This window comes from Rhinopithecus bieti, unplaced genomic scaffold (genome assembly GCF_001698545.2).
Source record: "Rhinopithecus bieti isolate Rb0 unplaced genomic scaffold, ASM169854v2 scaffold_9693, whole genome shotgun sequence".
NCBI classification, from domain to species: domain Eukaryota; kingdom Metazoa; phylum Chordata; class Mammalia; order Primates; family Cercopithecidae; genus Rhinopithecus; species Rhinopithecus bieti.
This window is the reverse complement of record NW_016806178.1, coordinates 244950-268473: the sequence shown is the minus strand read 5'-3', so window position 1 is coordinate 268473 and position 23524 is coordinate 244950. Positions and strand designations below refer to the sequence as shown.

The following is a 23524-nucleotide window of genomic DNA, read 5'->3' as shown; positions in this document are numbered from 1 at the left end:
CAAAACCAAAAAAAGAAAGTGTCTACCTAGACCAAGAGGTATTTTAGTTTCCTGACTCAGGGCATGTGAGTAAAGTCAATTTGCCAGTCCTGGGCAGGGGCAAATCCTCGAGCTTGATGTGTAGGAAAGGGAGGGGGCCTGAACAATCCCTGAGGAGTACTAGAATAGCAGATGGAACACTGAGAAGTGATTTCCTAGAGAATAGATTTCCATGATGGAAAGAAAATGAGAGGTTCTAAGAGGCAAGCTAGTGGCTTGTAACCTACATGTAAGAGGTTATGAAATGACGACAGAATAGGATGGGCCTGTGAGGCTGGAAGGAGATATTTTCCTTGGTGTAAGAACCATTTGCCTTGTGTGGGAAGAGATTGATAGGTGGAAGTTTCAGTGGGGGAGTAGGTGGGAGGGACTGATGAGAAGGAGAAAAACTGGCTGTGAGGGACAGAAGTTGGAAGCTAGCTGCTTGTTTAGCTACCATATCAGCATAAGCATTGCCCTGAGCAATGGGATCTGATGCCTTTTGATGGCACTTGCACTGAATGACTTCATCTTCCTTTGGAAGTAAAGCGACCTTGAGAAGAGTTTTTATTAAAGAGGCATTAATGATGGAGGACCCTTGTGTAGTGAGGATACCTCTTTCAGCACATATAAGTATGGTGGTGCAGGATATGGAAGGCATATTTAGAGTCAGTATAAATATTGACATGTAATTCCTTTGCAAGAGTGAGGGCTAGAGTTAGGACAATGAGTTCAGCTTGCTGAGAGGTAGTGGAGGGGGGCAGAAAGTATATGCATCAAGTGTGGGGAAGAAAATAGATTTTGGAAGTTATGAGAACTGTAGAGAGTGAGTTGAGCACAGTTTGTGATTTTGAGGGCCTCTAAAAATATTAAAGCATCAGCAGTGAACGCACGCAGACATGAGGGCTAGGCTAAAACAGTAAGGTCAAGTTGTTTGGACAGAAAGGCTACAGGGTGTGGTCCTGGCTCTTGTGTAAGAATTCCACCCACACAGCCCTGCACTTCAGCTGTGTGTAATGAAAAAAGGTTGGGATGAGTTAGGGAGAGCTAGTGTGGGAGCAGCTTCTAGGGCTGTTTTTAAGGAACAGAAAGAGGAGCAGCAAAAGGATTTAGGATCTATCAGGTCAGCTAGGTTTGCTTTTGTGAGTTTATATAATGGTTTAGTCAGGATGGTAAAACTAGGTATCCAAAGGTGGAGTATCTAACTATGCCTAGGAAGGAAAGGAGTTGTTGCTTTGTAGAAGGGGTTGGGGTTTGGGAGATTAGCCAGACATGATCAGCAGGGAGAGCATGTGTGTTTTATGAAGAATTATGTTGAGATAGGTAACGGATGAGGAAGAAATTTGGGCTTGACTGAAGTAATGGGGCTGTCCGCGAAGCCTTGTGGCAGTACAGCCCAGGTAATTTGCTGAGCCTGATGGGTGTCAGGGTCAGTCCAAGTGAAAGCAAAGAGAGGCTGGGATGAAGGATGCAAAGGAATAGCAAAGAAAGCATGTTTGAGATCCAGAACAGAATAATGGGTTGTAGAGGGAAGTACTGAGGATAGGAGCATATATGGGTTTGGCACCACGGGGTGAATAGGCAAAACAATTTGGTTGATAAGGTGCAGATCCTGAACTAACCTGTAAGGCTTGTCTGGGTTTTGGACAGGTAAAATGGGGGAATTGTAAGGAGAGTTTATAGGCTTTAAAAGGCCATGCTGTAACAGGCAAGTGATAACAGGCTTTCATCCTTTTAAAACGTGCTGTGGGATGGGATATTGGTGTTGAGCTGGGTAAGGGTGATTAGGTTTTAATGGGATGGTAAGGGGTACATGATCAGTCACCAAGGAGGGAGTAGAAGTGTCCCATACCTGTGGATTAAGGTGGGGAGATACAAGGGGAGGATGTGAAGGAGGCTCTGAACTGGGGAAAAGGGCAGCAATAAGGTGTGGCTGTAGCCTAATAATAGTCAGGGAAGCAGATAATTTAGTTAAAATGCCTAGACCTAATAAGGGAACTGGGCAGGTGGGGAGTCCCAAAAGAACGAAAAAGGAGTGCATAAAAGAATATTGTCCAAGTTGCAACCAGAGTTGGGGAGTTTTAAGAGGTTTAGAAGCCTGGCTGTCAATACCCACAACAGTTATGGAGGCAAAGGAAACAGGCCCTTGAAAAGAAGGTAATGTGGAGTTGGTGGCCTCCGTATTGATTAAGAAGGGGACGGACTTACCCTCCACTGTAAGAGTTACCTAAAGCATCTTTGATGGTCCAGGAGGCTTCTGAGGCAATGGGGTGGCATCAGTCTTCAGCCACTAAGCCAAGAAGATCTGGGAAGGAGTCAGTCAGAGAGCCTTGGGCCAGAGTTCCAGGGGCTCTGGGAGTGGCTGCTGGGTGAGTTGGACAGTCTGATTTCCAGTGGGGTCTTGCACAGATGGGACAGGGCTTAGGAGGATTCCCAGGCTGTGGGCAATACTTGGCCCAGTGGCCAGATTTCTGGCACTTGAAGCAAGATCCTGGGGCGGGCGGTCCTGGAAGAACGCCTGGCCACTGTGGTTCAGGCATTTTGAAGTTCTTGTGTGCTGGAGATGCAGCTGGGTTTTATCTCACAGCAGAGGCAAGTAATTGTAACTCAGAAATGCACTGCCTTCTGGCTGCCTCCTCTCTATTATTGTACACTTTGAAGGCGAGGTTGATTAATTCCTGTTGTGAGGTTTGAGGGCCAGATTCTAATTTTTGAAGCTTTTTTCTAATGTCAGGGGCTGACTGGGTGATAAAATGCATATTGAGAATAAGATGGCCTTCTGACCCTTTAGGGTCTAGGGTTGTAAAGCGTCTCAGGGTTGCTGCCAAATGAGCCATAAACTGGGGTGGGATTTTTATTTATTTATTTATTTATTTTTGAGACGGAGTCTTGCTCTGTTGCCTGGGCTGGAGTGCAGTGGCCGGATCTCAGCTCACTGCAAGCTCCGCCTCCCAGGTTTACACCATTCTCCTGCCTCAGCCTCCCGAGTAGCTGGGACTATAGGCGCCCGCCACCTCGCCCGGCTAGCTTTTGTATTTTTTAGTAGAGACGGGGTTTCACCGTGTTAGCCAGGATGGTCTCGATCTCCTGACCTCGTGATCTGCCCGTCTCGGCCTCCCAAAGTGCTGGGATTACAGGCTTGAGCCACTGCGCCCGGCTGGGGTGGGTTTTTATATTTGATGAAAAAGAGCCTAAATGCCAACTGATTTTGGAGAGGTCGGATAAAGAAAAGGGCATTAACCTTGACTATGCCTTTAGCTCCAGCCACCTTTTTAAGAGGAAATTGCTGGGCAGGTGGGGGAGGGCCAGTCATGGAATGAAACTGTAAGCTGAACTGGGTGTGGGGAGAGGAGGTGATAGAAGGATTACAGGGTGGAGGAGCAGAAGCTGAGGAAGAATTGGAGCCTGATTCAGCCTGGCTGGGGAGCGACCTGAGGAGCATTCTGGGGATAAGGCGAGAGGTCAGATGGGATGGTAGAAAAGGAAGATTGGAAAGACCCAGCAACACCTGGGGTTGGGACTGCGGGGCAGGCAGGAGGGAAAGAAGGAAAATGTGGGATGAGATGCATTGGAAACAGAGACTAGGGAGGGACCAGTGTGTAAAAGAATGCCTGGACATCAGGCACCTCAGACTATTTGCCCATTTTACAACAAGAATTATCTAGATCTTGTAGGATGGAGAAATGGAAAGTGCCATTTTCTGGCTATTTGGAACCATCATCGAGTTTGTATTGGGGTTAAGTGGCATTACAGAAGAAAATAAGGTGTTTAGGTTTTAGGTCATGTGTGAGTTGAAGAGGTTTTAAGTTCTTGAGAACACAGGCTAAGCGAGAAGAGGGAGGAATGAAAGGTGGAAGGTTGCCCATAGTGAAGGAGGTAAGCCCAGAGAAAAGAGAGGGTAGAGACAGGGAGAGAAGGGATGGGGGGTGCTTGCCCCCCAGGAAAGTGGAGAGAAAAGAGAGGGTAGAGACATGGAGAGAAGGGGTGAGGGGTGCTTGCCCCCCCAGGAAAGTGGAGAGAAAAGAGAGGGTAGAGACACGGAGGGAAGGGGTGGGGGTTGCTTGCCCCCAAAATAGTGGTGCTTGCCACTAAGGGTGAAGGATGAAGGCAGGTGTCCCCACGGTGATCAGACACCTCTGAAACGTGGGGTATAATCAAGCATTTGTCCCCACAGTGATTAAACACTAAGGGAAGACTGTCTTCACGAGTCTGTGACTGGCGCCAGAGTTTTGGTTTCACGGATAAAATGTGTCTCCTCTGTTTCTATCAGAAAAGGAAAGGAACTGAAATTAAGAGAAGGGAGAGATTGAAAGATGGCGCCAAGATTGAAAGGAGAGAGAAGTTGAGGGATAGTGAGAGAGGTTGGAGAAGAGAGTAAAAAGAGGCCGCTTACTGGATTTAAAATTGGTGAGATGTTCCCTGGGCTGGTTGGTCTGAGGACCTGAGGCCTTAGGTGGATCTTTCTCATGGAGCAAAGAACAGGAGGACGGGGGATTGATCTCCCAAGGGAGGTCCCCCCATCCGAGTCACAGCACCAAATTTCACATGCATCCATGTGAAGAGACCACCAGACAGGCTTTGTGTGAGCAATAAAACTTTTTAATCACCTGGGTGCAGGCAGGGTGAGTCCAAAAAGAGAGTCAGCGAAGGGAGGTAAGGGTGGGGCTGTTTTATAGGATTTGGGTATGTAATGGAAAATTACTGTCAAAGGGGGTTGCTCTTTGGCTGGCAGGGGTGGGGGGTCACAAGGTGCTCAGTGGGGGAACTTTTGAGCCAGGATGAGCCAGGAGAAGGAATTTCACAAGGTAAAGTCATCAGTTAAGGTAGGAATAGGCCATTTTCACTTATTTTGTGATTCTTCAGTTACTTCAGGCCATCTGGATGTATACGTGCAGGTCACAGGGGATATGATGGCTTAGCTTGGGCTCAGAGGCCTGACACTCTCCCTGAGTGGCCCTAGGGACCCTGCTTGACTGTATGCAAACAAACACATTGCAATGAATTAAGAATATTCATAAACAGTTTACAAATTTTGGAGAAACTAGGCAGAGAGAGAGAAATACGACTAAAATTCTATTTGTGACAGTAAACTCAACACACTTAAAGTATCAGGAAGCCTAAAATCCAAAAAGTTAGTTTAAGGATAAAAAAGCTAGTATGCCCCATTAATTCCTGCAGGCCCAACAAAGGTAGCTTAGGAATTCCAGATAAATGAATGAATGATTACTTGCTAGAAATGCACAGGACCACAAAAATAAATGAAAACCTTCCACTAGGAACTAGAAAAATCATCGTTTTATGTACATGCATACACAAGCAAAGTCAGAGGAGAATAAACAGCAAACATGAAAACTAGAAGCAAAAACAAATAAGCAGGAAACCAACCCTAACTTTTCCTATTCAAGTTACCCTGGAGGCTGCAGTGTTACCTAGGGCCCTCAAAAACCAACATAATGAATATTTTATTCCTGATACACAATTCAGTATCCTTAAGTTCACTAATATTTTCATACATCATGTACAATTAACAAATTCACTTTAGGCATATGACTAATAAGTACTACAGCACTATCCATGCAAAACAGTAAACATAATATGAAGCAATGCAAGCATGTATGTGGAATTTGGCTCCACACTAAATCCAGCTTCATGCTTAACTATATTGAAAAAAGAGTTGCCAAACTGCTGATGCGTTTTTACAATACTTCTTGCTTTAATCAAGACTAAGAGCTTTAACTATAACAATGTTAGTTAGCCAAATGTTTCCAATTCTTTATCAGGTTTTAAAGGATATTTTATTATTTAAACTTTTCCACATCTTTCTCCCCTTTATAATGGTACCTTACTACATTGTTTCATAAATAACCTTTTCAAAACTGTAACTTGAACTAACTTTTAGATGACTTCTGAATTAGACAAAATTATTCTTTTCTTTTTTTACTAATAACCCTTTTGGGCACATTTTGTATACAGAATTACGTATTAACTGGAAACCTTATCCTTAGTAATGTAAAACTTTAGTGAAACCCTAAAAAACAAGAAATCCTGAACTCTCAGATATGGGCATTTATAGATAAGAACAATTCCACAATTTTAGAAACATATTTCCCCATATCACAACCCTTTCTTACTTGGAAATGACCCAGATATTGAATGAGCACCAAAAATAACTTTAAGATTTTAATTTACACAAAAAGTTTACCTAAAGCATTTATCCCATTCAGTGTACTCCAATTTTACTTTTAACAAGGGAGACATGAAACACTAATTAACATATGTAAAATGAACATTGGTTTGGTCCCGAAAGGTGGGACAACTCAAGGCAAAGAGTGGGCTTGGGGGCTTTCAGATCACAGGTGGGAGACAAACGTTTTCGTTCTTTTGAGTTTCTGATTAGCCTTTCCAAAGGAACCAATCAGATATGCATTTATCTCAATGAGACTTTGAATGGAATGGGAGGCAGGCTCGCCCCAAGCAGCTCCCAGGTTGAATTAGCACTGACATTTAAAAATATCTAGTGGTGGCTCACGCCTGTAGTCCCAGCACTTTGGGAGGCCGAGCTGGGCAGATCACGAGGTCAGGAGATCGAGACCATCCTGGTTAACATGGTGAAACCCCATCTCTACTAAAACATAGAAAAAATTAGCCGGGCGTGGTGGTGGGCACCTGTGGTCCCAGCTACTCGGGAGACTGAGGCAGGAGAACGGCGAGAACCCAGGAGGCAGAGCTTGCAGTGAGCCAAGATCGTGCCACTGCACTCCAGCCTGGGTGACAGAGCAAGACTCTGTCTCAAAAAAAAAAAAAAAAAAAAAAAACTAGTGGTGGCTCACGCCTGTAATCCCAGTGCTTTGGGAGGCTGAGGCAGGCAGATCACAAGGTCAGGAGTTCGAGACCAGCCTGGCCAACATTGTGAACCCTCATATGTATTAAAAAATTTAAAAATTAGCTGGGCGTGGTGGCACGTGCCTGTAGTCCCAGCTACTCAGGAGGCCGAGGAAGGAGAATTGCTTGAATCTGGGAGGTGGAGGTTGCAGTGAGCCGAGATTGCATCACTGCACTCCAGCCTGGGTGACAGAATGAGACTGTCTCAAAAAACAAAACAAAACAAAACAAAACAAAACAAAAAAACTAGCAAAGACAAACATAAAATTCAGACAAAATGTATACTGATAATACTGAAGGCATTTCCATTTTTATTCTACCAATAATTTTAAAGCTAGCTTGTTTAGTAAAGTTATACTTTAAGTCACATGAACTTGAAAATTGCTTAGACTTATTTACTTAATTTATGAGGGCTCTTTTACGTATAAGGCAATTTGGTAGACACAACATATAACAATAAGTGTACATACAAATAAACACATCTAGACATGTATACACACACATAAACAAAGATTCAATAGCTTGGAACCTTAGCCATGAGATAGCAATACAAGCTTGCCGGGTTTTGCCCCAATAGATAATCCAATGAAGGCTGTGAACCGAAATTTTGGGTAAAGCAGTTTGCATGGCAGTTTGATTTTTAAAGGCCAAACCTCCCAAGACTTCAAAGGAGGGTGTCACGTGTTAACCAGGCCCCCTGCTTAGAGCTGCAGCACAAAAGCCTGGATACATGCAATGCTGTTCCACTTTCCAATTCAGCAGTAAACTTCAGATTGCAAACAGCATTGCAACTGTGAGAGAAAATTCTAAGGAGGGCTAGACCTCAGAACCTCTGCCAACAGCATCCTCTTTGAGTGGTTGGGTCCAGTCTTAGAGTACCAGATATCTCTGGCTTTAGGTGGGCATCGCACGCAGGTTTTCCCTTCCAGAGCATACTATGAGCTTTATAAGAATAGCCATGACCTGTAATGTGAACTGGATGGCGCGTGGGCTTTTTTTGGTCCTTAGCTAGTTGAGTACTATAAGGGAAGCATTTAGCATAAGAAAAGAAGGTTTAAGCCTCCAGAAACATGTACGAGTTTGCTCCGAGCAGCACCTCATATAGGGATCAGGAACCACAGGCAAAAAAGATAAAAAAGAAAAGTCCTTCCCGCTTTGGGGCAGGGCAATTATCCCCTTTCATTCCTAGGCCTACAGGCAGTACTGGGGAGAGACCCCAGCCTCAATTTCCAAGGAGCTACTAGGAAACAGTTGCTGAAAGACTGAAAAAGAAAGAGAGGAAAAAAAAGAAAAAAAAAAACATCAAAAAGACCCAGGTCCCTTAAGCGAACCGGGCGGTGGCAGTCAGGCTGCTTCTCCACATGGAAACCCCTTAGTTTTGCCGGCCGCAGCCAGAAATCTGCCCCGTTTAGGTGCTGCCCAGCCAGGGTCCCAAGTTGGAACGGAAAAGAGATAGAGAGAGGAGACAGGCCCTGTATGGAGCAGAAAGGAAAGGGAGAAAAACGAATCCCAGACTTCACCTCTTCCTCCTGGCTGGCTGGCCAAAATATATGTTACCAGTGGAGAGTGTCCAGGTTCTTGGTGTCTTGAACAAAGAATTCGACAAAACGCACAAACAAAGCAAGGAAGGGATGAAGGGATTTATTGAACATGAAAATGCACTCCACAGTGTGGGAGGGGCCTGAGCGTAGGAGCTCAAGTGCCCCTTTACAGAATTTTTGGGAGTTTAAATACCCCTTAGAGCATTCCATTAATTAATTCGGTATGTCTTATGTAAATGGAGAGGATGAAGTAAAGTTACAAAGTCATGTACAGCATAGCCCTATGGAGAGGATATTTCCTGTCACAGCTCAGGTGTGAACTGGCCTTATGTCCCTGCCCCCAGACCCTATATTCCTGCATCACCTTTGTGTTTTCTGAGTCACTTCCATCTGAATCTTGCAACATGTCCCTGTAGTCTGTAGTTGGTGTTATTTCCCCATTTTACAGATGGGGCAACCGAGGCCCAGTGAGAAGAAGGGTCTTGTCAATGTCACACAACTCATGAGAGCAAAGCCATGGCGGGAACTGGAACGGTCTGACTTCCAGCTCTGTGTGTCATTATACTTGAACTTATAGCTAATAAACAATAAACTTCTGAATAAATGTGAGAAATTTAAAATACAATGTTTGTGGGTTTTTTTTTTCCTAACACAAAGGCTGTTCTTGTTTTATATAGAGCAATTCAGAAAATACAGAGAAACACTAATGAAAAATTACAGTCAGATACAATAAATTCCAATTGATTTAACATTTAAGTATCATTAAGTATGTGAATATACTATATATGCTGCTTGTGTTGTCTCACAACAATATATCAAGGAATTCTTTCCTTTTTTCGCTCTGTAATATAGAATTATTTTATTTTTTAATTTAAGAGAAAGTGCTGTTCAGTGGTCCTCAGACTTTTCTGGGGAAAGATTCCATTTCGTTTATTTGTATCTTCTTCCTTTTTCTTGATCTATCGTATTAATATTTATTTTTTTTGAAACAGGGTCTTGCTCTGTCTCCCAGGGTGGAGTACAGTGGTGCCATCATAGCTCACTGTAGTCTTGAATTCCTGGGCTCAAGTGATCCTCCCTCTCCCTCCTCGGCCTCCCAGAGTCCTGGGATGACAGCCACTGTGCCTGGCCTCTCATATAATTTTAAAAGGCAGCATAGTAGTCCACAGTATGGACTTTTTTTTTTCCAGCTGGTTCTTAAAGTGAACATACAACCTACTCTTGACTTTTCTGCTGTTAGACATGAGGCTGCAATGGACATCCTCATCCATCAGGCATCGTTGCCGATGTCAGATCATTGCCTTGGGCTAGATTCCCAGAAGTGGAATTGATCATGATAATAGCAGTTCGAGGGCTTGGCTGAACTGGGTTAGGGGTGTGGAGCTAGTTAGTGCAAAGACATGTGGTAGCTGGAAAAACACTGAGAGGATTTTCTGGGAGGCCACAGAACAAGTGAAGGCCTGAGACTCCTGAAGGTAGGCCCAGGCTTTCTGGCTCAGTGGTTAAAGAAGTACTGTGAGGGGAGAGAGAGAGAGACAGAGAAAACGTGTACACATGTGAGCACACTTGGCTTGTATCTGTATGTTTTTATGATATTTTGCCTGAAAGTATATCTTAAATTTTCTTAGACAAAAGACAGAGGCAAGCAAGAAGTGGAATTTTCTGTTGTTTTTTAGTAGTTGTATTTTTATTTCTTATTTTTTGCTTAAACAACAGAATTTTCTGGCAGTTCTGGAAACTAGAAGTCAGAGATCAAGGTTTTGGCTGAGTTGCTTGCTTTCTTCTGAGGCCTTTCTCCTTGGACTTAGATGCCTTCTTCTCCCCGTGTGTTGACATGGTCTTTCCTCTGTGTGTGTCTGTGTCCTCATCTCTTCATGTAAGAACACCAGTCATATGTCACAGTTGTATTTGGCTAGGCACAGTGGCTCACACCTGCCGTCCCAGCACTTTGGGAGGCTGAGGTGGGAGGATCTCTTGAGCCCAGGAGTTTGAGACCAGCCTGGGCAACATGGCAAAACCTCATCTCTACAAAAAACACAAAAATTAGCAAGGCCTGGTGGTGCCTGTAGTCCCAGTTACTTGGCTGGGCTGAGGTGAGAGGATCGCTTGAGCCTGGGAGGTCAGGGCTGCAGTGAGTCGTGATCATACCACTGCACTCCAGCCTGGTTAACAGAGACCCTGTCTCAAAACAACAATAACAACAAAAACCCAGTTGTATTTAATAGAGACTGTCTGCAAAGCGATTTGCAAGCCCTTCTCCCCTGCCTGTATGTTGGGGCCTGATGTTTTACTGAAGTTTTATTTTAATAGAGACAAAGTGTATTGTTGGGTGACCGCTGACTCTTAGGGGCAGGGTGGCCCACTCCCTGAATTTCAGTTGTAGAGTCTGACAGGGATTTGGCCTGGAATATGGCCTACCTTGCAAGCTATAGTGAGTCACTCTAGCAGTGACATGAAAGTGTGCCATGGTTCTGAGCTCTGTGGATGGGTGAGAAGCTGGGGCTGCTGTGGGTGTGGACAAAGGAAGAATGTGCGAGGAGCGGAGGACTTGCTGGTGGTCCGTGGAAGTCTCTGGGGTGGGCTTTGGGCTAGCCCTGGGGATGTGCTGTGGGACAGCAGAAACAGTGATCATAAAGCTGTCACTTGTAGAATATTTAACAATGGTCACATCCATATACTTCCTATCATCTTGTCCTTCAGCAATGCTCTGAGACAGGTACTGTATTTGTCTCCATTTTACAGAAGAGGAAACAGACTCAGAGGAGTTAAGGGCCTTGACTCAGGTCCCACAGTCAGCAAGTTGTGGAACTGTGAGGCAGCTGTGCTGAGCCTGTATCCATAGCTTTCCTTGGATCCTTCCATCAGCCCCTCTCCCCCACCCCTCCAGGGAGAAGCTTGGCAACGTGGAGTCGGTTTATGTCATCGACCCTGAAGATGTGGCCCTTCTCTTTAAGTCCGAGGGCCCCAACCCAGAACGATTCCTCATCCCGCCCTGGGTCGCCTATCACCAATATTACCAGAGACCCATAGGAGTCCTGTTGAAGTGAGTCCTGGGCCATCTCCCAGGGACTGGAGGGAGGTGGTGGGAAGCTGTGGAGAGGGCAGAGGCTGGGGGTGAGAGGCTGAGGCCAGGCTTGCCCTGTGCCTCCTAGCAGGGCCTCTAGGTGAATTCCCGTCATTTTCCTACCTCCCTAAAACAAATGATGGTGATGATGATAATGATGATGAATTGCTCTGCCAGCCTTCAGGGAAATGGTCATGCTGAAGATCCTAATGAATAATTAAAGATCTGGCAAAGTTCTCACTGTTGGTTTGCTCCCTGAGTCCCACCTTACTGAGCATCCTCAATGAGTCAGGACTTGTGCCAGGAACTGGAGATACAGTGACAAGTAGAGCAGGGACCTGCTACTGTGAGTCCCGTACAGGCTAAAGGGGCAGTGAGACATTTGTCCTACACGGGGACAGATCGGTGTATTTAAGTGTAGTGGATACCGTTTTCTATCAAATTGTTCATAATTTTTTTTTTTTTTGAGATGGGGTCTCATTGTGTCACCCAGGCTAGAGTGCAGTGGTTTGATCATGGCTCACTGCAGCCTCTGCCTCCCTGGCACAAGTGATCCTCCCACCTCAGCCTCCCGAGTAGCTGGGATTACAGGTGCGTGACCACACCCAGTCAATTTTTACATTTTTAGTACAGATGGGATTTCGCCATGTTGCTCAGGCTGGTCTCGAACTTCTGGGCTCAAGCAATCCTCCCGCTTCAGCCTCCCAAAGTGCTAGGATTATAGGCATGAGCCACCACACTCACCCCATCAAAAATGTAAAATGCAGGGCAGGGCGCAGTGGCTCATGCCTGTAATCCCAGCACTTTGGGAGGCCAAAGCGGACAGATTTCTTGAGCTCAGGAGTTCAAGACCACCCTAGGCAACACAGTGAGACCCCGTCTCTACAAAAAATAAAAAATAAAAAATTAGCCGATGTGGTGGCACATGCCTGTGTTCCCAGCTACTTGGGAGGCTGAGGTCAGAGAACTACTTGAGCCCCGGAAGCAGAGGTTGCTGTGAGGAGAGATTGCACCACTGCACTCCAGGCTGGGTGACAGAGCCGGATCCTGTCTCAAAAAAAAAAAAAAAGAAAAGGTAAAATGTAACCATATCAAGAGTGGGTGAGGCTACAGAGCAACTGGGGCTCTCATCTATTGCCGGTGGGAGTGTAAACTGGAGCCACTACTTTGGAAAATGGTTGGACATTTTCTCCTGAAATGGAATAATTTGATACCTGTGACATAGCAGTTTGATTTCAGGGATATACTCCAAAGTGTATCCCTGCCTTGGGGAATGTGTAGTAGAATGTTTGCAGTAGTACTGTTGATATTAAAAACCAGAAAGCTACTGAAATGCCCAATAGGATTGTGAGTGAATTGTGGTACACACCAGTCAAAATGAAGGGACCCAGTCTCCCACAGCAATACAGATGATACTTTTCACTTAGAACAACTAAGTGAAAATAGCAAGTCTGACAAAGCATGACAGCTTTTCTTTTCTTTTGTTTTCTTTTTTTTTTGAGGTGAAGTCTTGCTCTGTCACCCAGGCTGGAGTGCAATGGTGCGATCTTGGCTCACTCCAACCTCTGCCTCCCGGGAAGTGATTCTCTTGCCTCAGCCTCCTGAGTAGCTGGAGTCATAGACACCCGCCACCATGCCCAGCTAATTTTTGTATTTTCAGTAGAGATGGGGTTTCACCATGTTTGCCAGGCTGGTCTCGAACTCCTGACCTCAGGTGATCCACCTGCCTCAGCCTCCCAAAGTGCTGGGATTACAGGCGTGAGCCACCGCGCCCGACTGACAGTTTTTTAAAAGAAGTTAAACACAAGTATATATTTTGTAATAGTACCTTTTGGGAATAAATAAAGAACAGATAAAATTAGACACAAACGACAGCAAGGGATTCTGGTGGGTGGTCTCCTTAGAAGGGAATGAAGGGTGTGGAAGAACCAGGAGGGCAAGCGTAAGTTACTGTCAAGTTCCTAGTTTCTGTGGTGGGTAGTAAGTTTATGATAACATTCTTATCAACAAAACACCCCTAAGTCATGAAGAGGACTTTGCATGGATTGATGAATTTCAAGAGTGTGCCATGAATTAAGGTTTATTATGACCAACCCAGTTCTGGGCACCTGAGGTCCCCCGACAGAAGTGAGTAATGGGATGTTTTGGGGGTGCAGAGGAGGAGAGGCTGCTCAATTTTGTTTGTGCAAGAGTCAGAAAATGTTATATAGAGGGGCCCTGGAGTGTCAAAGGTAAGCATTGGCCAGGAGGAAGTGGGGGTGGCATGGAAGGCATGCCTGCAGCTGAGGCAAAGACTGGAGAGACTGAAAGTTATGCAAAGGGTTCTAAGAATATCAGTTCCTGGTTCTCAGCAGAGGGAGTGCAGGGGAGTTGGAGTTTTGTTCCCCTTCACTCTCTTTTTTCCCTTCTCTTCTCTTAGCCAGGCAGAGCAGGGAGGAGGTGAGAGGCAGAGGGTGCTGGGAGAGGTGAGGGCAGAGGCCCTGGTGGGAGTGCTGGATGCTGTGAGCTGTGACTCAGCTTCCTGGGAAAACTGAGTCAGCCCCCTCTGTGTTCACCAGGCCTGGGGTCTGTGACCATAAGGGCTTGTGGGCCCATGTTTTCTCAGAAAGTCAGCAGCCTGGAAGAAAGACCGGGTGGCCCTGAACCAGGAGGTGATGGCTCCAGAGACCACCAAGAACTTTTTGCCCCTGTTGGATGCAGTGTCTCGGGACTTCGTCAGTGTCCTGCACAGGCGCATCAAGAAAGCAGGCTCTGGAAATTTCTCAGGGGACATCAGTGATGACCTGTTCCGCTTTGCCTTTGAGTGTAAGGGGCTTGCACCTGGCTGGCAGTGGGCATGGGGGTGGGAGGACTCAGTGTTTACTCTCTTACCTTGAGGTTCAGCACAGACCCTGCAGAGGCATCGAGACAGGCTTCTGGGATGAGCCACTGATCATATCCTCCACTGCCTGATACTCAGAGGCAATTTAAGACCACCCTGGGAAACAGAGTGAGACCCCCTGCTCTGGGGCTCTCTCATCTGGCATTCTCTCTCATCTAAGATTTGTGCTGTAGGAGCAGGGTCCCCAAAATACGGGTCCCTATTGCCACCATCCTCCAAAGCCAGAGCTTGGCTTGGACCTTCATTCTGCAAGTCTCCACCTCCTGGGCTGTAGACCTTTGGAGTCTGGTAGGGTAGAGGAGAGTTCAGTGGTTAATCTGAGGTAGGCATTGAAGAATCTGTAGGAATTACCTAGATGGGGTAAGGAAGTCAGGCAGTATAGGCAGAGGGAACCGCACATAAAAAGACCCTGTGGCTTGATGAAGATCGTGTGGTCATAGCAAAAGATTTGGGGTACCCAGAGCTTTGTATGAAATCAGTATTCAAATTCCTCACCTGGTAGGTGGGGAAAACTTGAGACTGTTGTAACTTCTTAGGTCCAGCAAGACTAGGTCCTGGATGGTTAATTATCCAGGGATTTATGACCCTCAGTTTCAGGAAGTATTTAGCCAATTTAGCCAATTACAGATGAGGAATCTCTCTTGGTGGAAGTGTGGGCAGAGCAGTTGCACCCTGGGCTAGGCCCTCTCTCAGGTCTGCCGGAGACCCTGCTTCCCACCTTTCAGGTCCTCCACATGCCCCTCTGCAGGACCTGTGTGGCTGCCAGAGGTCAGCTTTCTCAGCCTTGCATCTTAGCCCATTAGGACTCAGGCCTCTATTTACTGAAGGAGGCTGAGGGTAGGGGCAAGAGATCCTTTGTGCTGAGAGAGGTGAGGGTGGAGGAGTCCCTGGGAGTTGTGGCTCTCAGATGGACCCGTTGGAAATGGCTCCTCAGCCTCTGCCTCTCCCTGCAGCCATCACTAACGTCATTTTTGGGGAGCGCCAGGGGATGCTGGAGGAAGTAGTGAACCCCGAGGCCCAGCGGTTCATTGATGCCATCTACCAGATGTTCCACACCAGCGTCCCCATGCTCAACCTTCCCCCAGACCTATTCCGTCTGTTCAGGACCAAGACCTGGAAGGACCATGTGGCCGCATGGGACGTGATTTTCAGTAAAGGTGAGGGCTCCTCTGGCTGTGCTCTCCTCCTTGGAGTCCCAGGCCTCAGCCGGCTCCTTGGTCCCAAGCTATGTCAATGGGCACTGACTTGACCTATAGGAAACCCACACTGTGGTGGGCGGGCATGGGTGTCAGGAAGACCCTGGGACCCCGGGAATGGCGGATGGAAGGCTGACTGTTGGGGATTATTAGATTTTTTCTGGAAAAAGAGGAGCAAAGACGTCTGTGATCTTCTTCAAAGGAGCTCATGCTCCTTTGGGTGAAGGGCTAGTGTCTGAGCCACTGCTGTGCTGGATGACAGGGACTTGGGTGGGAGAGATGGGGAAGGTTGGGTGGAGAAGGCTGGTCAGGGTATGGCAGAGTCAAATCCCACCTCTGCCCCTTACACCCACGTGACCTTGGGCAAGTGACTATCTCTCTGCACCTCTGTTATGTGTAAAATGGGAATGATGTCACATACCCCAAGAATTCGATGAAAAAACAGATATGAAGGGCTTAACACACAGAGTAAGTGCTCAGTAAACGGCCGCCTAAGAAGCACAGGGCTCTGGAATTGCCAGGCCCTTGGTGCCACCTTTGATCACAGACTGCCCTCCTTCCCGGCCGCCTGCAGGGAACCTCACCCTTTTTTCTTTCCTCCTGCCCCACAGCTGACATATACACCGAGAACTTCCACTGGGAATTGAGACAGAAAGGAAATGTTCACCATGATTACCGTGGCATCCTCTACAGACTCCTGGGAGACAGCAAGATGTCCTTCGAGGACATCAAGGCCAATGTCACAGAGATGCTGGCAGGAGGGGTGGACACGGTAAGGTGGCTGTAGGGGCAGCACCTTGTTCCCCTCTGTGCCCACGTGCCCCTTCCCCACCAGGCCCCTCGTTGTCTGAAACCCTGTTGTTCAAGGTGTTCCTACTCATGTAGGATATGTCTTCCTCCTTGCCTCCATTTCCAAAGCGCTAATCTCCTAGGGTGGTGAGGTCAGTCAAGTCACCCTGGGTATGATTTGAGACTGATCAGCCATTTTTCTTTGCCTGTGAGAGAGGAGTGGCTGGGCATGGTGGCGAGGTCCAGGCTCCACGTGGAGTCTCCACAGGAGGAGGTCCCCTCTGGAGGCTAGCTCTGTCAGAGCCCTGCTGATGGAGGACAATGTCCCCAGCTCCTGGTGGAGAACACACTTGCTCCAATCCGGGGAAGCAGGCAGGAGCCCGGAAACATTGGGAGGCCGGGGCATTTGCTGTGGGCTCTGCCGTCCAGGATCTTCTTGTTGTCCTTCCTCCTTCCCGGCCCAGCCCTCAGTACCCTACAGTGCCCCCAACGCCCAGAGGCATCCCTTGTGCTCTTTCCATAGCAGCATGGCACCCTAGAAACTTCTTTTTCCGGATATTAAGAATGATCAGTCCTGGCCGGGTGCAGTGGCTCAAGCCTGTAATCCCAGCACTTTGGGAGGCCGAGGTGGGCGGATCATGAGGTCAGAAGTTCGAGACCAGCCTGGCCAACATAGTGAAACCCCATCTCTACTAAAAATACAAAAAATTAGCTGGGCCTGGTGGTGGGCACCTGTAATCCCAGCTACTCAGTAGGCTGAGGCAGGAGAATCGCTTGAACCCGGGAGGCAGAAATTGTGGTGAGACGAGATCGCGCCACTGCACTCCAGCCCAGGCGATAGTGCGAGACTCCATCTCAAAAAGAATACAGGAGACCTCAGATGTCCTCGCATGGCTCTGAGGGGAGGGGTGTACTGGTTTGCTAGGGTAACAAAATCCCATTGGCTGGGAGATTTAAACAACAGCCATTTATTTTCTCACAGTTCTGGAGGCTGGAAGTTCAAGGTCAAGGTGTTGGCAGGCTTGGTGCATTCTAAGGCCTTTCTCTTTGGCTTGTAGATGGCCGTCTTCTCCCTCTGTCTCGCATGGGCTTCCCTCTGTGTCTGTGTCAGAATTGTCTCTCCTCATGAGGACACTAATCAGAACTGGATTAGGATCCTCCTCAAGGACTTCATTTTACTTTAAAATCTTTAAAGGTTCTATCTCCAAATACAGTCACATTCTGAAGTTCTGAGGGTTAGGTCTTCAGCAGATGAATTTTGGGACGGGGTATACAGCTCAGCCTATAACAGGGAGGCAGCAATGTGAATGGAAGAATAGCATACTGCAGTGACAGAGGCAAGCACCCGCCACTGACAAAGCTGAGAGGCGGGGAGTGGCTAACGTGGCCGTGAAGGACACGGAAAAGGCTCCACAGAGGAGCTAAAATTCAATGGGCGTGTCTTGCAGGCTGTTGCCAGGAGGAGAGAGAAGGAATAGCATTTCAGGACTAGGGAGAAGCACATGTCAAGCCCCCGGGGTGAATCACTTTCGTTCCCAGGTATTATATCTGTGTTACACTCTGATGAAGGAGTATTAGTTCCTGAGACAGGCTGCAGATGGGGCCTTTGAGCATACCTTAAACATAGTTCATTGTCTATTATGTAGAAGAGATCTTCAAAAATCACTCACCGGCACCAAAGAAACAATGACCGTGAGGTAATATTTATCAAGCATAAACTATGGCAGGCAGGGTCCTAAGCTGTTTACATATGTTACCTCGTTTCATACTCACAGACAACACTCTAAGGTATGTTACCATCATCCCCCTTTTTCAGATGCGGAAACTGGAGCACAGAGAGGTTAAATAACTTAGTCAAGGTCACACAGCTAGTAACATAGTTAACTAACTTATTAAATCCCAAGTACCTCCCTATGGCAGGCCTTGGCAGTACTGAGATGAATACACACATTCGATTAGAGTCTTGCAGAGAGAGCACATCTTTGCTTCTTAGGTGGGGAAGGGAATTCCAGGAAGAGAATCTAGCATGGGGAAGACTTCTGGACTTCAGGGGCTGTGTGCCACTCCATGTAGCTGGAGCATTAGGTGGATGTTGGAGAGAGAGGTGGGGAGTAGGGGATGGGGGAGCAGCAGGCAGGTGTTGAGGGGCCCTGTGGCTCAGACCTGAGCCTCTGCGTTTCATCTGGAGGCTCTGGGGAACCAGGCAAGGATTTTAAGCTGAGAAGGGCTGTGTGTTGTTTCAGTTTCCGCATCTGAAAAAGGGGGATGATGGTAACATACCTTAGAGTGTTGTTTGTGAGTATTAAACGGGGTAACATATGTAAACAGCTTAGGACCCTGCCTGCCATATAATATGTGCTTAAGAAATGTTACCTCACATCTTGTCATTGTTGCCCCTGCCAGGAGAAGGGGGGAGGGTGTCTAAGTCTGTTGGACAAAAATATGATCCTTGGTAAGATAATGTGTCAGCAACCCATGTCCTAGTCCCCAGCAGGGAGGGCTGCTCCAGGCTGGAGTCCCAAATGGGCCTGGTTTGTCATCACTGAGGAATCTGGGACTGTGGGGTTTGACAAGGGTCATTCAGATATCTGGTGAAGGGCTAGTGGTCACAGCCTGTGTCTTATGTTGAGATTAGCTAATTAATTTCAACACACAGCACACACTAATTGCAACACTGATAGGAAACATCCGGTCCGGTTTCAGCCTCTTTGAGACTTACTTGAAGCCATGCTGCTATAGGTGAATGCTAAGGTTTTAGGAAGTTCTATTGGGAAGAGGGGTGGTTGTTTAACAAGGCATTTCAAAAGGAATGGCAGTCAGTCTGTGGTGCAATCATTACAGAAGGATTTGGCCTCTAAGGGCCTCTGGAATTCTTTGGAAGAAGGCACTGGCTGTGTAGTTGACACTCTACTCGCTGGGGCTCATGGTGACATGAGGGATGAGGGCCGGGATAAGTGCTGCCCTGAACATTCCTGCCTGGCCAGCAAGAAAGGCTTCTTGGACATTTGCCTTTTAGACAATGGAATGTGTTTTGCTTTTGCAGAGGATTTTCTTGGAGACAGGGATGGGGATGGGGGGAGAAAGAGGTTCTTGGAAATGAAAATTTAGCATGGGGTCAAGGACCTCAAGGGGCCCTGGAATGACAGGCCCTCCTGGTCTTCTGTATGCCCTACTCCCCACCAGACGTCCATGACCCTGCAGTGGCACTTGTACGAGATGGCACGCAACCTGAAGGTGCAGGATATGCTGCGGGCAGAGGTCTTGGCTGCGCGGCGCCAGGCCCAGGGAGACATGGCCACAATGCTGCAGCTGGTCCCCCTCCTCAAAGCCAGCATCAAGGAGACACTGAGGCAAGCCCACATCCACCCATGCCGCCCCAACTCTAATCCCTGGGCAGGGGGAAAGGGTTACGAGGATGGGCTGGTGGAGGAGGTTGGAAGCAAGAAGTGAAAAGTCTGGAGGAGAAAGAAATAGAGCCAGGGCCCTACCCCCAGATCCTCCCAGGCTGCTGCTGCTGGGGCTGAGATGCCACACATCTCAGGATGTGGGGCTCTGGAGGCTGTGTCTAGCCTTTGGGTCCATTAGCTTCTGAGAGCCCTCCTTCCGCAGACTTCACCCCATCTCCGTGACCCTGCAGAGATATCTCGTAAATGACTTGGTTCTTCGAGGGTACATGATTCCTGCCAAGGTAGGTGCAGCCAGCAGGCTGCAGGCTCTGCCAGTCAGAGAGGGCTGGGACAGGCTGGAACTGTAGATAGAGGGTGGTGCTGGGGCCCTGGTGGGGCCCTTGATGGCAGCAGTCCAAGTCTGAGTGAAGGGCAGAGGTGGTGGGCATGGTGGGTGGTGACCTCTAGGATGTTATTGGAACCCATAATTAGGAGGGAGACTTCATGGTTTGCCTGGGTCTGAGGAAAGGGTGGGACAATCACCCTAGCCTTGTGTCTTCAGCCATCCCCATTTGGTGGGTAAGGATCACAGAGGGGCGAATGTACTGCTCTGGAGAGCCAGGCAGCCATGCTGGGGAGTAGGAGTGGTGGTGAGAGGGCAGGGGACTGGGGAAGGGGGCTTTTTGCTCAGGGCTGTGGGGAGGTGGGGCTTACTCAGACCTCTGATCACCTTGCCCCAGACACTGGTGCAGGTGGCCATCTATGCTCTGGGCCGAGAGCCCACCTTCTTCTTCGACCCGGAAAATTTTGACCCAACCCGATGGCTGAGCAAAGACAAGAACGTTACCTACTTCCGGAACTTGGGCTTTGGCTGGGGTGTGCGGCAGTGTCTGGGACGTCGGATCGCCGAGCTAGAGATGACCATCTTCCTCATCAATGTGAGTCAAGCTGGGGACATCTAGGCACCCTGGGCTGGCCCTGGCCCTAATGAGGGCACCAACCTTCCTCCTCCCATCTCTGTCCAGAGCCCAAGGAGGTCAGGGCTGGGCACATCTACCTCCAGTTACTTGCTTTCGCTCTCTCCCACAATTCCCTGCTGCCCCTGCTTTCAGGTTCAGCCACTCATCACCCACTGATGCCCTGGCCATCCATTCTGCATGGTGGTGATGGGATGGGATAGGGCAGAGGTTTGTAGACGAGTTAAGGTCTAGGCCTAAATCAAGGGAATGCAGCACTAAGGGTGCATTATCAGGCACTGTCCAGGGTTACACCAGGAGCTGGTAGTTGACTCCTTGGAACTCCTCAAATCACACTCCCCAGTCACTGCCTATGGGTGAATGGGCCTGGCTAGGGAGACAGATCCTCCACTGCCCTCTCCTAAACCTACCATCTGCCTTTCTCAGATGCTGGAGAACTTCAGAGTTGAAATCCAACATCTCAGCGATGTGGGCACCACATTCAACCTCATCCTGATGCCTGAAAAGCCCATCTCCTTCACCTTCTGGCCCTTTAACCAGGAAGCAACCCAGGAGTGATCAGAGAGGATGGCCTGCAGCCACATGGGAGGAAGGCCCAGGGGGTGGGGTCCATGGGGGCTCTACATCTTCAGTCCTCTGTCCCCAGCCCTGCCCCTTTCTGCCCAGCCTGCTGAGCAGGTAGAATGGGTTCTCAGTGGTCACCTTCCTCAGGTCAGCTGGGTCACTCCTCTTCACCCACTCCATGGAGACAATAAACAGCTGAACCATGTGGTGTCTTGCATTCCACCAGACTCATTAGGTGTTCATCACTCCCGTGGAGATGCTCCCTGGGTTAAAGCAGGATCTGGGGCATGCTCGGGAGACCACAGGCAGCCACACTTGAAGCCACCTCTGCTGGGACCCCCCCACCCATGGCAGCTCAGGAGCCAGCAGAATCAACTCCAGGCTCCCTGGGGCAAGGGGTGAGGCAGAGTGGGGCAGAGGAGGGGAGGCAACTGTCACTGTGCCAGGAGCTATAGAAGCGTCAGGCAGAGGGGCAAAGGAGAACTGGGGAGTTCTGTGGAGAGAATGGGGTGGCCCCAAGAAGTGTGGGCCAGTATTGCCTTTCTGAGTGGACCTGTCCCACAGGGGTAAGGCTTGCACAGGGCTCTGCTTGGGTGAACCCTGGGTGAGAGTTCCCTGTTGGGCATGAGGACGTCCTGCCAAGGCCCAGCCAGAGTCCTGGGCATGGCTAAGGCCAAGACCTGTGGGTGAGAACCCCTGTTACTGAAGGGTTGGTGTGAGGTGGCTGACAGGGGATGAGAGGCCAGCCTGCTTCCTCTACCCTTCCTGGGCCTCCTCTGGGCTTGCTCCAGGCCTCATGTTCTTGCTCTGGGGGCTTGTGCCCCCTCGTCCAAGGGCGGGAGATGGGGAGACTATTCTGCAGCAGAGCCGCTGGTTTGTTATTTGGACTGAATGACACTGGTCTTGATTTCTGCCCCCTAATCCCTTGGGGTCTCACATCTCCTGACCTGATTCCTCTTGGCCCTTGGCTATCCAAGTCTCAGTCCTGCACGCAGGTGCGGGAGCTAGTCCAGCGGAGGCCAGTGGTCCAGCTGGTCTGGCCTCTCCTACCCGAAGCTACGGGATCTGGATCCACTCTTGGAGCCCCTCTGCTTTCCCCATCACACAATCCTCTTCCCTGTTGTCTTTGTGTCTCCTTTCTGTGTCTTTTTTCTTCTTTGGTCCTGAGTCAGCTTTGACTCAGAAATGTTATAGCTGGAAAGAGTCTTACAGCCAAAGCGGTCAAGCTGTGCATGGAATAGATGGGGAAACTGAAGCCCAGAGAGGTTGCTTGGGTCCCTTGAAGTCACACAGCATGCTTGCCCCCAGAACCCGGGTCTCTTGACTCCCAGTGGGTGCCTCCTTCCCCTGGCTTAATCTGCTCTCCTGCCCCTGGCTACATTTGGACACATCATTGCCACTCAGCCTAGTGGCTTAATGGAGTATTCCACAATGATACGTGACTGCCACAGGAAGGCTTCAAGTCTTCAAGTCTTTCCCTTTCCAAGAGACAGACAAACCAAACTTGAAAGAAGGAACGTCAGACACGATAGATGTTTTGGGGCAGATGAAAACGACAACCCTCCCTCATATCTCCCAACAGAACTGGTCTCTGGTGGCCTTACTTCTTCTTGGGGTCTGGAAAGGGCCCGTCTCCCTGGCCCCTGCTTTGGAAGGCCTCTTCTCTCCACCCTCCTGGGTCCACTATGACCCTTGGCTTTCCAAAGATGCTGGCTCCTGGGGCAGGCGAGAGGCTGTAAGGCTGCAGCAGAAGGCCCAGGCCCAGGCCCAGAGTGAGGTCTAGGAGGAGGAAGCAGGGCCCCCAGGCTGCCCTGCTCCAGGAAAGAGGCAAATGCTCACAGAGCTACAACATTTAATAAAGTCATTTTTAGGTGGCGGGGATGAGACTCCTTCCCCGCACACAGGGAAGGAGGCCTGCTCTGGGGCTCAGGTCTGCTGAGAGTTAATGGTCTCCTTCTGGGGGTTCGAGGGCTTGTTGAGCTTAGTGTCTGAGCTGGGCAGCAGAGGCTCCAGATTTGAGGGCTGCTTGAGGTCCATGAAGTGGGTGAGGGCACTCTGTGGTGTGCAAAGTGGGGCACATGAGTACCCCCCATTCCCAGGGGGCGACCTGCTCAAGGGCATATTGCCTGATAAACCAGGCCTCCGAGTATCCAGAACCCAGTGGGCCATGACCTCTCAAAGATTTCTAAACTCATTTTGCCACAGCAGGTGACACCTAATTTCTCC

General features: G+C 48.7%; 2 protein-coding genes across 4 annotated transcripts in view; one reads left to right on the top strand and one right to left on the bottom strand.

The window, feature by feature from the left end:
* Nucleotides 1–21503, top strand: part of CYP11A1 (cytochrome P450 family 11 subfamily A member 1) — a 31038-nt gene extending 9535 nt beyond the window's left edge. Inside the window, exons 2-9 of one of the 2 annotated variants that reach the window (XM_017874925.1) lie at nucleotides 11329–11484; nucleotides 14111–14310; nucleotides 15340–15543; nucleotides 16194–16354; nucleotides 19555–19721; nucleotides 19981–20059; nucleotides 20498–20695; nucleotides 21161–21503. In XM_017874925.1, coding sequence (XP_017730414.1) covers nucleotides 11329–11484; nucleotides 14111–14310; nucleotides 15340–15543; nucleotides 16194–16354; nucleotides 19555–19721; nucleotides 19981–20059; nucleotides 20498–20695; nucleotides 21161–21292 — 1297 coding nt within the window. In that variant the 3' untranslated portion in view covers nucleotides 21293–21503. The remainder of the gene's footprint in view (nucleotides 1–11328; nucleotides 11485–14110; nucleotides 14311–15339; nucleotides 15544–16193; nucleotides 16355–19554; nucleotides 19722–19980; nucleotides 20060–20497; nucleotides 20696–21160) is intronic. The other variant, XM_017874926.1, reaches the window with a different exon arrangement.
* Nucleotides 21504–23133: 1630 nt separating this feature from the next.
* Nucleotides 23134–23524, bottom strand: part of CCDC33 (coiled-coil domain containing 33) — a 103510-nt gene continuing 103119 nt past the window's right edge. For both annotated transcript variants that reach the window (XM_017874922.1, XM_017874923.1), the window contains one exon: nucleotides 23134–23353. In XM_017874922.1, the coding sequence (XP_017730411.1) occupies nucleotides 23225–23353 (129 nt within the window). In that variant the 3' untranslated portion in view covers nucleotides 23134–23224. The remainder of the gene's footprint in view (nucleotides 23354–23524) is intronic.